The sequence below is a fragment of the Ciconia boyciana genome, chromosome 15 (assembly GCF_034638445.1).
Source record: "Ciconia boyciana chromosome 15, ASM3463844v1, whole genome shotgun sequence".
Taxonomy (NCBI): domain Eukaryota; kingdom Metazoa; phylum Chordata; class Aves; order Ciconiiformes; family Ciconiidae; genus Ciconia; species Ciconia boyciana.
In genome coordinates, this window is record NC_132948.1 from 8,365,798 (window position 1) to 8,379,440 (window position 13,643).

Here is a 13,643-nt window from a genome sequence, read left to right on the forward strand (position 1 = left end):
ACGGGGCTCCTTGTCGGCACAGGGGTGCGTGCACACCCACGGGTCCATCCCCACCACCTTTCTCAGGGGGTTTAGGAGGCAACATGGCAAAACGTCCCCATCCAACCAGTGCAAACCCCATTCCCAATGTCCCCAGGGGAGGAACCAGGGCGGCTGCACCCGCTTCGCCTCCCGCCCCCGGGGACTCTCCCCCCTCCCGCACAAGCGGCATCCCTGCAACCCCAGCCCCCTCCTCTCACCTGGCCCGGAGAGACATGGTCCTGTCGCTGGGGCACATCCACCGGTCAGAGCTGCCGCCCACCACCGCGTCGGTCATCGCTGGCTGCCGAGGGGACCCAGGGACAGGCAGAGTGAGCTTGGGCACACCGGTGCTCTGCTGATGAGCGCCGACTTGGCACGCGCGGGAAGCTGATCACTTTGCTCGTCTGCCCATGCTCTCAGATAGCAGCGATGCCGACAAAGGTAACTTGGTGCTTTCAGCCAGGCTGTAGGAAACAAAAACAAACAAACAAAAAATCACACCAGGCAGGGCTTTATTTTTGGTATTAAGAGGAGTGGGAGCAGGGAGAGGAACAGGAATGTCACTTTAGTCACCGTCTCAATATCACGCACGAGATGCAGGAGCCTACAACCGCCACCCTCCCAGGAGGGCAACGCAGTCACGCTCGGTGCGGATGTAATTAATGAGATACCCGACCTCACATTAATTATGAGGTTTCAGAGCTGGGAGGGCAGAGGATGTTTCTGTTTCAGAGAAAAATCTACAAACTAGGAAACCTTCCCCCCAAAACCCAGCACGTCTTGCTGTCCTCCCCCAAACCACATTCCCCCGGGAACAAAACTTCTCCTTTTTCATTTTTGTTTACTAAAGTTTTTGCAAAATGAAACCTGGAGAGGCACTGAAGGAGGATGTGGCAACAGGACCTGAAGATAATATTCTGTCTACTCATCTCCAGAAGATTCATCAAAAAGGGACCTCTGCAAACCCTTCTCCTTTCAGCAAAACTGACCGTTTTTATTAAAACTGATGTAAAATTCAGAACCTGAGTGCTTACTTATCCCCACTTTCTGGGGGTGTTTTCCCCCTCCATCCACTGCCCCTACTCACTGCATGGGGCCGGGGACTGGACGGCAAAGCCCAAGCTGATGCCGACCAGCGTCACCCGACGGCACGGGGACGGATCCATCCGTCCCATCACCTCTTCTGGGGGAAAACCGGTGCTTTGACACAGGGCGAACACTGCAGGCAGAGCACTGTCCCCCTGCCAAGGGCAGGGCAGGATCCATCCCCCGGAGCAGCCCCTCGCCCCTGCCCAGCCCGCGGGGTGCTGGGGGATGCTGCGATTACGCTGCGAGTCACTGTCGCACCCGGACCCATCTCGGGATGGTCCCCAAGAGCAGAGGGTGCAGCTTGTGGGTCCACGGACGGCATCGCCCACGAGACATCGCTTGCAAAGGGAGAAGCTCAGGTCGAGCCTTCCTTCACAGGCGTTAAGGTGGAAATAAAAGAGAAAAGGCAATCCATCCATGAAGGGGTTGGCTTTGCTGCAGCACTAAGGACAGCACAAGGCACCGAGGAGGGTACAAATCACCCCTTCATTAGGACCCCCCGCTGATGGGGGAAGTTTTTGGGAGCTCAACTATTTCCCACCTGCGGGTTTTCCCCCCATCCCTCTCCTCTGCAGAGCGCTGAAGTGGAGCCAGCACGGGGTACCCGCTGGGATCCCCCGCAGCAGCAGCCTGCGTCGCTTGCAGCACATGCATTTGAATTGCTTTCTCCTGCCTGCAGCAGAACTAAAAAAAAAAGCAAAAAAACCAAAAAAAACCCACAACCCCACCAAAACCTAAAACCACAAACCCCTCTGCAGAGCCCAGCCTGGCTGGAAGGGGCCGCTCAGCTGCCCACGACCCTCCGGGTCCCAGCACTGAAGCCAGCGTCCCAGAGCTCCCAGTGAGTCCCAGCAGGACCGGAGCTCAGCCCTAACCCAGCAAACGCACCTTTGTAGAGCACAAAGCAACTCCAGCTCTCAGCAAAACTCCAATGCGAGCACTGGGGAGGTTGTCCCAAGGAGAGGATGGAAACCGGGAGCTTGCAAAACCACCCCACTGAAATCACAAACTCTGAGCCACAAAAAAATGTGCAACATTCCCAGAAAGGGGGAAAAATATAATTCCCATCCTCCACTTTCTGCTCTGCAATATTGCAGGGGTTTCGCCATCAGTCTCTGAAGAGTCAGCAGAGATTTGAGGATCACCTTTGTTTCACTGATAACTTCCAAACATACAGGGAGAGAGATATATATATATATAAAAATTAAGCACGTGGGGTAATTAGTGCTCCGCTGGTTTCATACAGCGACTACTCCTGTGCCACACGAGAAGGCTCTGACTGACAAGGTCAGTTAAATAAGCAATTTTTTCATTTACAACCCCACCACCACCTCCACAACCTGCACTGCAGCAGCAAACTCCTGCCGGGGATTTAGGGTCCCACCACGGCCGGGAGCAGGGGATCTCGCGGGGCTGCACACAGATTTAATGGGGTGCCCTGCAAGGGCAGCACCATGCCGCCGGCACCCATTTTTGGGGAGGCACAGGCGGATAAGGGACTTGCCCAAGGTCACGCAGAACAGCAGTGGCCACCCCGGCCCCACAAAGAATAGGGGAAAATCTCTGGTTTTCCTAGCGAAGAGGGTAGAGCAATCACCGGCACTTCAGCCGGCAGGGAGGAAAACTTCCCCCAACTAGAACTTTCTGCTAATAATAGAGAGGCCACGGGTGTTTTGCTTTGTTGCGGATGGAGAAGAGCCGGGGGACGGCTCCTGGAGGAATACACAAGCCTTTCCCTCTGCCTATAAATAATAGATTTTGAAGATCTACTTTGCATTACTTCCAGCAACTACTCTTGCTTGTCCTAATGCTTGGTTCTGCATTTTTAGCACACAGTAAAGAACAAAATAACAGCTTACGGTGGCTTTTTCCCCCCACCAAATCCTTGCTCACAATCAAAAGGATGTAGCAATCCAAGTCGTGATTGATGGGATGCAGCAGCATTTAGTTAATGAAATGGAAATATCCCACGCTAGGAGGATGCCAAGACCTTCCAGGGTTTGGCTGTCCCCGAAGAGTCCCAGGACCTGCCACCCCAGCTCCCTCTCGTCCCTGCACGGTGCTGGCTGCTCGAGGTTCCCCGATTGCAAGCAGAGGTCAGGAGGAGCGAGGCAGCAGCTCCCACCGGTGCGAAGACGGCGCGTCCCGGGCAGAGCCAGGAATAGAAGCGAGGTCTTAATTTCTGGCCTTAAGGAAGAGCCACATGACTCTAATCACGCCGCTCCATTACTTCTGTATGACGGAGCCCATGAATTTGATCATGCCTTAATAAAAAGGGATTGAATGTCTTCCATGAATCACTCTGCCTCTCCCCGAGCCGCCGGCACTGTCGCTCCACGTGCGGACACCGCTCGCTCCGAGCCGAGAGGTGCCTATACACGGGCCCGTTGCCCGCACCCAAAATCTGGCAGATGCAGCACCAACAACGGGCAGGTCCCCCTCACCCTGGGCAGGCAGGGAAAGGCAGCGGGAGCCCCACGGCACGAGCCCCACGGCAGGAGCCCATCGTTCCCCATGGGCACCAGGAGGGACATGGGGCGGCGGGTGCCCTGGGCAGGACCCGCAGCCACCGGAGGGACCCACACTGCCACCACCAGCCGGGCATCTGCAAAGAGAAACCATTACAGGGCTGCCCAGCTGCACTGGTTTAGCCATCTGGAAATAACATACCAGGGTAGAAAACAGAAAATTCAGTATTTTAAAGACTCCCAGTGCAATAATCAGGTATTTATGGTAAGCTCAACATTTCACACTTGGCGGTGCCTGCAGAGATCATCTCCACCAGCAAAGACACCGACACAGGCAACCTATTTCTCCAGCCTTCTCAGCTCTGCAATGCAGCTTTCTTAAATATTGAATAAGTCTGCTGCTCTACACCACCTGCCAGTGCCAATGATGAGGTAATTTTTGCATTGACAAAGCCTAATGCGATTAATCTGGTTTGAAAGAGCAGGTTTTAGAGCCCGTCCATTCACTCGGTGAAACACACTTGCAGACAGAGCATCGCCAGATCAGACGGAGCTCTTATTCACCGCCAGCAGCCAGACCCCAAACAAATAACCCAAACTGCTGCTCAGATGCCAAGTGAGAGATTATTTCTGCATGTCATCACCAAACAGGAGGTTTTGAACTTGAATGGATCCAAACACCAGGCTGATGGGGTTTTCACGCCAGCTCCAAGGCCAGTCCAGGCATGGGAGCCGATTTACGCTCCCCAGTTGGATGGCGGAGCTGGGGATGGGGAGGGAAAAATAGGGTATGAGCATGCAATCGCCTGATGGGGCTCCCCAGCCCCATGCCCAGGGAGAAGGGCTGCAAATTTTGGGGTGACAAGGACCCAGTGGGAACCCCCCAGCCGAGCGGCGAGAAGAGCAGATGCAGAAGCCGGGATGCGCCAGCAGCCCCAGGATGGGAACTGTTCCTCCCCGCTTCTCAGCGGGCACACGCGTCCCCAGACACCATTTTTAGGTGGTGCTCCCTCCCAGCGAGCAGCGACATTTGCTGCCACCTCACGAGTCCATCGGGGCTGGATCCTGCCCTCCTCCATGCCCCAGTGCTGGGGCCGGTGCCTGGCACCCAGGAGAGCTGTGCAAGCCGCGGGGGACCCCGGGTCCCGACTGGAGCCCTGGTGCAGGCACTGTGCACCCTGCGCCCAGCTCTGCCCCGAGCATCTCGCAACACCCAGGCTCTTCCTTTCCCAGGAAAAGGAGTTTGCCCAGTGCAGGAGCCACACACATGCCACAGCATCCCCTATGGCATATGTGCATGGCTATAGGGGCCACAGAGAGCTGCCTGAGCAGACAGCGGGGTGCTCGCTCCCCTCCAGGATCAGGCAGGACTTGACACTAACGGATTTACCTGCAGAGGTGGGAAAAAAGGTGTAAATAGCCCCAAAACAGCTGCTGAAGCAGCTGTGTAATGCTGCAAAACAATCAGCAGACCAGATGGAGGGACAGGAGGGCAGCCCAGCCCCGTAGGGTCCCACGCACTGAAACTCCCTCGAATCCCAACATCCCTGGGCAGCCAGCGTCCACGCTTTGTCTCATCTCGGATGCAAATCATTTTAGAATTTTCAGGCAAAATTGGGCAAGCTGTTTTATGGATGGTGCTTAAGGAAACAGCCCACGTTCAAGACTTCCCTTTAAAAAAAGAAAAGGAGAGAGGCAGATCTCAGGTGGCAGAAACGCGTGTAACCGGCAAACTGAAGCTGCTTCGCCTGGAGCTGCCCACGGACACCTGGACAGATCCAGCATTGGGGCACAGGACAGCAGGACAGCCACCCTGTGACACCAGGCAAAGCACTGAGTGACCCACAGCCACGGCAGCACGCGCTGCCCGTGCTCCCATGGGGACCCGTGCACCCCAACCGCCCGGCAACGCCGCTCCGGTGCGAGACGGCACGAGGTGGGATCAGACCCTGGGGCGCAGAGCCCTCCAACCGCACTGCAGCAAAGCGAGGGCCAGGGGTCATGGAAATTCAGCTTTCGGGAAAGACCCAGAACCAGCGAGTCCTAAACCCAGGTCGTTTCATCCTTTGTCCCCATGCCAGACCCTTACAGGGAACTGAGGCCCCGCAACTTCCCGGGCCAGCTTGGCACCAGTTGGTTAATTAAGGCTAAATGTGGCCCCGCAGGTAACCGATGGTGATGGCCGCAGTCCACAGGTGACAGCGATCCACAGATCAGAGGTGTAGAAGAAACACAAAGCAATGAAAGTCCTGGCCATCCTCTAGTGCCCCAATCCCATGGCTGCCCCTGCGAGCCCACCCGGCAGCACCCTGCCCCCAGCACCCGTCCACCCAGCCCCATGGCACGCCAGGACGGGACCGCCACGACCCGGCACGCTGCTCGACAGCACGGGGCATTCACCCAGGCAGCACGCAGGAGCCCACGGGGCTGCTCCTGCCTCCGCTGCCCTCCAGCTAAATCCACACTGCAGCCCAGCCCAGAGCAACAGGGCTAGGAGCCCTCCCGAATGCCAATGCCCTTGGTTTGGCCAATGCCTCTGCTGCCTTTAAATTCACATAAGGTGCTGAGTTGCCTTTTTTTCCCTCCCCCTTAATTCCCAGCTCCCTGTTATCCTCCAGACAAAGATCCATCCCAAGGCAGCTGAGCAGCAGCGCACAGTCAATTTTATTTAAGCAGCACGTTGACATTTCCTCCAGCAGCTCCTTCACAAACCAAACACTGTTATGATGCTGTCATGAGGATTTACTCTCTCTGATTAATTGCAGGAAAGACAATGGTGAAAAAAAAAAAACCCAAAACCTTCTGGGTTTGTATAACTTACCCGTGGCTGCTGGAGCTGGAGGTCTCCGGCCAGGTGATGCCCGAGTGCACCCCAAGCCTACCCGCTGCTATTAAACGCAGCGGCAGCATTGCCATCGCTCCTCTCGCCGCGGCAGAGCTGCTCCGAAGGCTGCTTAGCAACAGATCGCTGCACTGCTCCGGCACACCGATCCGGCATGCCGCCTTCGATTTGGGCATCACCGGGGACAGGGCACGGGGCCGGAGCCACCAGGATGAACCGGCCCCATCAGGGGTGCCAGCACAGGGAACCCCACGGAACAAGGGCGACAGCAGCTGAAGGAAGTTTAGCGATGTGAAAAGGCTGGGAAGTACCCGTGAGCCCGGCGATGCAAAGCATGCTTGGAGGTGGCAGGTCCTGCCCGCTGCCGGGAGCAGTTTCCCAAAGGCAGCGGCAGTCCTCACAAGGTGCCCCAGCGGTGGCTGTGCCGCAGAAGCGATAGCCGGGGGTGGGCATGTGCCCCATCCCCAGACCACATCCCTGGGCAAAGGATGCTCGCGGCTGCAAACCTGCCCTCCTCGGGGACAGCAGGGATGCCCAGGCAGGGCCAGGCCGGGGCAGAGGAGCCACGTGGAGCCAGGCACCCCACAACACGCCTGTGCAGAGGGGGTCCCCCCAGCACCGCAGCCTGACCCTCCCCAAGAGCCACGGGGGGCCCAGCCACCGGCAAAGAGGAGCACACGGCCGCCCAGCTCGGCATCTGCACCGCCCTGGGAGATGCTGGGCTCCCAGCTTGCCCAGTCACTAAATCCAGCTCCTTTCTCCCCCCACACCCCCTCATTAAGCATCTGGTTTCACGCAGCCAGACCTGCCCCCCATCACCGCCGCGCTGAGCCCAAAGGGGAGAGTCCGTACCCACCTCCCAGGGCTGGAGGAGAGCAGCGCTGCTCAGACCCACGCAGGTGCTGCCAGGGACAGAGCCAGGGCATCTTCCAGCACAGGAACCTTATAAACCATCACGGGCGTTAGCCCCAGCCACTCCCCAGTCTCCAGCTTTAAGGAGGACGGGGGAATTAATCAGGCTTGCCCTGGGGGCACTGCCTCGGGGAGCAGAGCCCCCCTCCCTGCCCAGACCTTGAGTGCTCGGCTGGGACCACCTGGAGCGATTCATTACCTATTATCACTAATTGGCAGTGACTGCAGTGACATCGTCATCTGTCTGCAGGCAGGAGGAGGGCACCGGGCCGGGGCCACCAGCAGCGCTGGCGAGCAAGCAGAGGGTCTCCGCTGCCAGCACAGCCCCGGGACCCGCAGCGGGCACAGAGGGCCATCTTGTTCTCAGGTCCCAGAAAGTCCCTCAAAACTTAAGCACAAAAAGAGACTCTGGAGCTGTGAGTCCCCTCACCCTTCCTTCGGCAGTCTTCCTCCCTTGCCCTTTCTAATAACGGGGAACATTTAACACCAGCACGCACATACCCACGCAGCCACAGCAGAGTCCCGCAATGGGCTCTTGGGTTTCACCCTCGCTGCAAAGGGTGCTTCCACAAATAAAACGTGCTTTGTCCACGTTCGGCATGCTTCTCGGCTCTCCGCGGGAGCCGGGGCAGCGCAAAAGCAAGACTGAGAAGGAGGAGAAAGCAGAACAGCAGGCTGGAGCCAGTGCGAAGCAGGGGACGGTATTTGTACCCAGGTGGGGTGCTCCTAACAGGGTTGGTGGGTCTGGTGTGCAGGGGGGCTTTGCTGGAAGCCCATCCTGCAGACCACACACACAGGTGACGGCAAACAGCTCCCACCGCATGGCACAGAGCTGGCACAGCTCTGCCGGAGGCGGCTGGCGCTTGCCCGGCTGCGGGGCTGCTGCGGACAAGCATCGCCCAGCCAGCGCTGCTCTCCTGGGGGCTGCCCTGCAAAGTGCCCACAGGATGCAACAGCGATCCCCAGTTCGGCACGTGGGGCTCAGACCCACGGCCCCACGTACCCCAGGCTGATCCCCACGGAAGGGCTGAACGCAGATCTCCTGAGTCAGCCCCTACAGCAAAAGCGAGCAGCTCGCTAAATCCCTACCAGATGAATGATGCATCATCAAATAAAGCCCAGTATCACAACATTAACAATATTTATCTTCAGTCTAAGCTGCAGCCTGGGCTTTTGATACCAGTAATTAAAGCAAATGGTTCATCTGTTATCATCTTTGCATCCCTGAAGCCAACAGTCCGTGTTTTGAAGCCCTGTATTATCTTTTTTTTTTTTTTATTGCAGCCTCCCGAGAAGGGGAGGGGGGGATCAGGCTGATCCACACACACTTTTTAGATCCCAGGAACGGTGTAGGATGGACCAAGCCCAAAGCAGAGCCACGTTCAGGGCAGCCACCTTGCTCAGAGCTTTTTAGCAGTGAAATGAAAAAGTGTTAATTGCTCAAAGACAAATTGCTGCTCCAGTTTATATCTGAAACCAGAATTAATAGAAAGACACCAGCGAGAAAGATAATCAGGTCCCCTCTCTGAAACAACCTGTCCCTGGGAACAGCAGCATTAGCAGCCTCAGCCTATTTTCCGAGGTGGCTGGTTTTGCCTCCAGGAGGTTTCAGGCTACGACTCCAAATTGCTTTTAATGCCGTTTGCAAGACTTTTGTCTGTCCTGGGAAAGGCGCAGAGAAGACCCCTGCTGAAGCCCTTGAGCCAGCCCTGCGCCGGGCAGCGATGCCCTTCCAGAGCCCTGCCCGGGAGCAGCCGCCCCCTGCCCCGGGGACCGGGCGGTCTCTGCATCCCACCGAGCCCAGGGACGGGGCTCGGCGCCCGCTGCCATCGCAGCTCTCGCTCTTCGCACTCCGGGGACGGGGACACGAGGGGACAATTTCAGGGGCTTAAAACCCCCCAAATGCCCAGCACGCTCCAAAGTTGCCTGCGCACGGCCAAGTCCAAAGCAACGACCAGAGCAAACCTCCGCCCGCAACAACGCGCCGAAGGGGCGATGCCAGCTCCATACCCAAGCCGGGTGCCAGCTCCGGCCGCTGTCACCGGCCTCCCACGGGAGACGCGGCCGCGGGGAGGTCACCCACCGCCCGCACAGCTCCGGGACGCTGCAACTTTCCCCGGCCGGCTGCTCCCCGCAGGCAGGCGAGCAGGGTGCGAGGGGATTCGCCTTCGGCCGAGCATCCCCGCACCCGCAATCCCGACCGCTGCCCCTCCGGAGCGGGGACCCCCGGCGCCGCCCCCGCTCCCCCCCCCGCCCGTCCCGGGGCTCCAGCCCGGGGGAGAGGAGCGGCGAGGCCCCCCCGGCTGCCGCTCTCCCCGCTCCCGCACACGGCTCCAGCGCCGCGGGGGTCCCGACCGCCCTTACCTGGGCCGGGGCCGGGGGCCGCCGCCCTTTCCTCCGCGCAGGGCCGGGCCGGGCCGGGCTGGGCGCAGCGCGGCTCCGGCGGCAGCACTGCGGAGCGGAGCGGAGCGGAGCGGGGGCGGCGCGGGGAGGGGACAGGGCCGGGGCCGGCCCCGCTCCGCTGCCCGCCCCGGGGAGCCGCCCCCGCCCCGGGGCGCAGCCCCTTTGCAAAGCGGGGCGGGTCCCCCCCGGCTCCCGCAGCCAGCTGCGGGGGGGCGAGAGGCAGCGGCAGCCCCTCTGCCCATCCTCTCCCCTGTCCCAGCCCTCCCCCGCTCTTCCTCCTCCCCAGCCCTCTCCCCTCCTCACCCCCCGTCCCCTCTCCCTCCCATTCCCTCCCCACCCTCGGAGGACACAGCAGTCTTTCGCGCACACCCCCCCCGGGAGAGACTGGGCTTTGGGCATCTCCCCCAGCCCTGCCCGCAGCCCCCCAGCTGCCTGCACCAGCATCTCCCCACCCACGCGTGGGGGCCCGAAGCGGGGCAGCCGCTTCCCCCACGCACCGCCGGCAGCATCAGCCAGAAGCTGTGGGAGCTGCCTGCCTGGCCGGGCCCCCCATCGCTGGGGTTTCGGCCCGTGCACTCGGGTTTAAGCAGCACAGGGGAGCCCACAGCCTGGTAGCCCTTGCCCGGATTAACCCTAAAGCCCAACCTGAGCCCCACGCTCAAGCGGGGAACACGCTGCCTCTGGCCAAGCTCCACAGTGACTTTAGCACTGCTCGGACCTTCAGGAGAGCACCGATCCTGCCTGCAAGGACAGTTACTGCAGGGAACCAGGAAAGCAGGTGATTGAGAGCACAGAGGGAACCCCGTTCCCGAGCTGATGCACCCATGGCTTTATAAACCGAAAGGGGCAGCAGCCTGAGCCCACCTCCCGGCTGGAGAGCTGCTGTGCGGAGGGTGGGGGACTCGGCTCACAGCCGGGAGTGAGCTAGAGCCGGGTGGGGATGGAGCCCAGCTCGCAAATGTGCTTTCGTGCCAAGCTCGTCAACTCTAGCAGCCCTGTCTGCCCCGCTCTTGATATTCCAGCGGGGAACCGTAACACCCTTGGGCTTTCATGACTTTCCAGAAGATCTCCTGCCAGTTGCTCCCGCATCATCTCTCGCCAGGTGAAGAGAGGTAGATGGATCATCTGCTGGCAGGAGGGGATGGAAATCAGTGCTGGGCCCAAACTTCGGCACGAGCAGCCGAGGAGGGAAAGTTAAGAAAAAAGTTTGATCAAAGGATGCTGTGAGATGAAGCGGAGGGGGTGAGACATGGCCTTGGGCTGCCCCTGCGAGCAGGAGACCAACAGGCTTTGAGCAACGCTCAGCCGCAGACAAGGATGCAATGCCTGAGTCAGGGGGGAAGGAAAGTTTCTCATTCCTATAGCTGGATTTCACCACTTTCATATAAAAGATTTTTAACCAGTTGCAAGTAAGCCTTTCAAGAAAATCCTACTTTTTTGGATTTAAAAAGAAATCCCTGAAGAGACAGAAATCCTCGAAGGATGAAGCATGTTCCTGCCTTCAGCGAGGAAAGTATTCCACCACTCACGGTTGAATCTTGATTGGCATTCATGTAGATGCTTGATGGACATCTTCTTCTCTTCCAGGCTCAACTATGTATTTTTATTTAGTGAAAGACTGCCTCGCTTATGCAAAGTAGTTGGAGAGACGAGCACAGTACTTTCAAGCTGATATGTCTTGACACCTTCCTTGGAGATTCACAAAAAGCAGCAGCATGTGCAGAAATAGGAAAATCAGATCTAAAACCCCCTTTCCAGAAAGGAATAAAGCAACACCTGCAATTCTCTGTTCTGAATACCTGGCACTTTCACTCCCCTTTTTTATCCCATCTTCTAAAAATAAAAGAGCTGGTTTGATTTCTGTTGAATTATAAATACATTTTGGCAGTCTGGCATCTCCTGCAGCAGATCAAAGCATAGGAGTTTTATTTATTTATTTCCTCTCAGGTTTATTTTTATGTCCGCAAGCCCTCTAATTCTCAAGGATTTGTTATATTTCCCCTTGTGATCCGACTCAGCACGCAGCAAAACGCTCCGTTCAACCCCAGAGCCATCCTGCCCGGAGGCTCGGATGGAGCCCGTCTGCGGTGCTCGGCTGCCGCACCGCACACCGGCAGCTCCTGCTTGGACGGAGCCCGTCTGCGGTGCTCAGCCGCGGCACCGCACACCGGCATGTCCTGCCCACCCATTCAAGTTCAAGCGTGGAAGCAAAACTCCCAGAGGTTATTAGAGCAGAGCAGCGTTTCCTTGCTCGCTGATGGAGAAGCTCAGGCTGGATGCACCCAGGGCACCGCTGTACAGAGCAAGCCTCCATCCTGCGGTACCTACGGTCTTGGCAACCCCACTGATTTCAATGGGAGTAATCAAGGAATAAAACTGAGTTCATGGCTACAGACAGCCCCAGGCATCAAATCAGCACCAGACCTGGAGGCAGCGGAGCAGGGCTCTGCTTCACCTCCAGCCATCTCCCATCCTCAGCCGCAGCCAGTGCCGGGATGGAGCCGGGGATGGAGCGCTTTTCCCCGGGGCAGCACGGCTGCACAAGCACAGCCTGATGGCAGGGTGCTGAAAACGTGGCCACACTGGCAAATTAAAGCATCAAAAGCATGGTACATGCCTTACTGCTGACTCAGCTATTGCCACCCTTGCACCGCTGCTCGCTGCTCGGATGCTCTGGGAGGAAACCTCTCCCCTTGTTTTACAGCCTAATTAGTCGCATCTAATTGAAGTGCTGGGCAGGAGATAGGGAGCAGTCAGCCAGCGCCAGGCCAGGGTTATCCCTCCGATGTCTGCAGAGTCGGGCAGTCCCATGGAAAAAGGAATATGAGCTTTATAAAACGTTTTTTCTTCAATGTTTTTAATTAGAATTAAAAGCGTTCCAGTGGAAATCTATAAACTCTCAGAGCTCGAGCACACGAAAGCTCAGGGCTGAATAACAGCTGCTGACACTGACTCCAATACCAGGAAAAATAAACCAGAGCACTTCAAGCCCTCCCCTCGCAGTCGCAGCTCCAAGCATGGTTGCATGAGTTAAATTAAAATGAGTGATGGCAGCTCAGGCGCCCAAGAGAGCATTTTTCGCTTCTGTAAATCACTAAAAGCCGAGCTGCTCCTCCCCAAGCCTGCCTGGCCACAGATCCCAACGGATGCCCCCAGGAGCTCCCTGGGACGTGACAGCAAAAACCGCGTGCCAGCTGCATCGTAACTCACCGCCGACCGCCTTAGCACGTGCTCTCCTCCACAGTAAACCCGAGTGCTTTAGTGCTGACTTAATTATTTGACATGCAAGAGAGATGGGAAAGGACCCACCTCCCAACACCCGAAATCCATAACCAGCTGCCCAGTGCAGCCAGCATGACTCCTCTCCATTAAATTGTGCTTTGGAGAAAGAGGTGGAGGAGAAAAGAGGAAGAGGAGGATGGAGAAGGGGATGACGGGCACCGGCCCGAGCTCTCCGAGCAGCACCATGGACCCTGGCAGCTGAAACCGGGGAGGTTGTGCCCGGTGCTTTGGGGACCAGAGAGTTTGCACCTACTTTTTCAAGAGGACAAAATGCCAAGCCAAGATTTAGGCCAGAGCAGAAGCAAACCGTCCCTCGGAGTCTCCCCCGGCACCTGTGCAGGGTGCAACCATATCTACACCATTTAATTAACGCCTTGTCCCCCTCTAGCCCAACCTCCTGCTGTCTCAGAAAATAATGAGCAAGGCACAAGCCAGAGGAGACATCCTCGATTAATCCCCTCGATTAGAGTGCCGGAATAATAAAAAAAAGACATTAAAAAGGAAAGGAAAGCAAGTTTTCCCCCTTGTCCCTTGATTTGGGTGTCAGGGTGTCACAGGGATACCCAGCTGCTCCGAGAGCTGGTAACAGGGGATTTTCTCTTCTGCAGAAGGAGTGCCTGGAGAAA

General features: G+C 57.6%; 1 protein-coding gene across 1 annotated transcript in view; it reads right to left on the minus strand.

Moving 5' to 3' along the window:
- RPH3A (rabphilin 3A) overlaps nucleotides 1–9,793 on the minus strand; it is a 35,709-nt gene extending 25,916 nt beyond the window's left edge. The window contains exons 1-2 of the mRNA XM_072880466.1: nucleotides 9,697–9,793; nucleotides 240–485 (exon numbers count right to left, since the gene is read on the minus strand). Of these exons, the coding sequence (XP_072736567.1) occupies nucleotides 240–316 (77 nt within the window). The 5' untranslated portion in view covers nucleotides 317–485; nucleotides 9,697–9,793. The remainder of the gene's footprint in view (nucleotides 1–239; nucleotides 486–9,696) is intronic.
- Nucleotides 9,794–13,643: the final 3,850 nt, after the last annotated feature.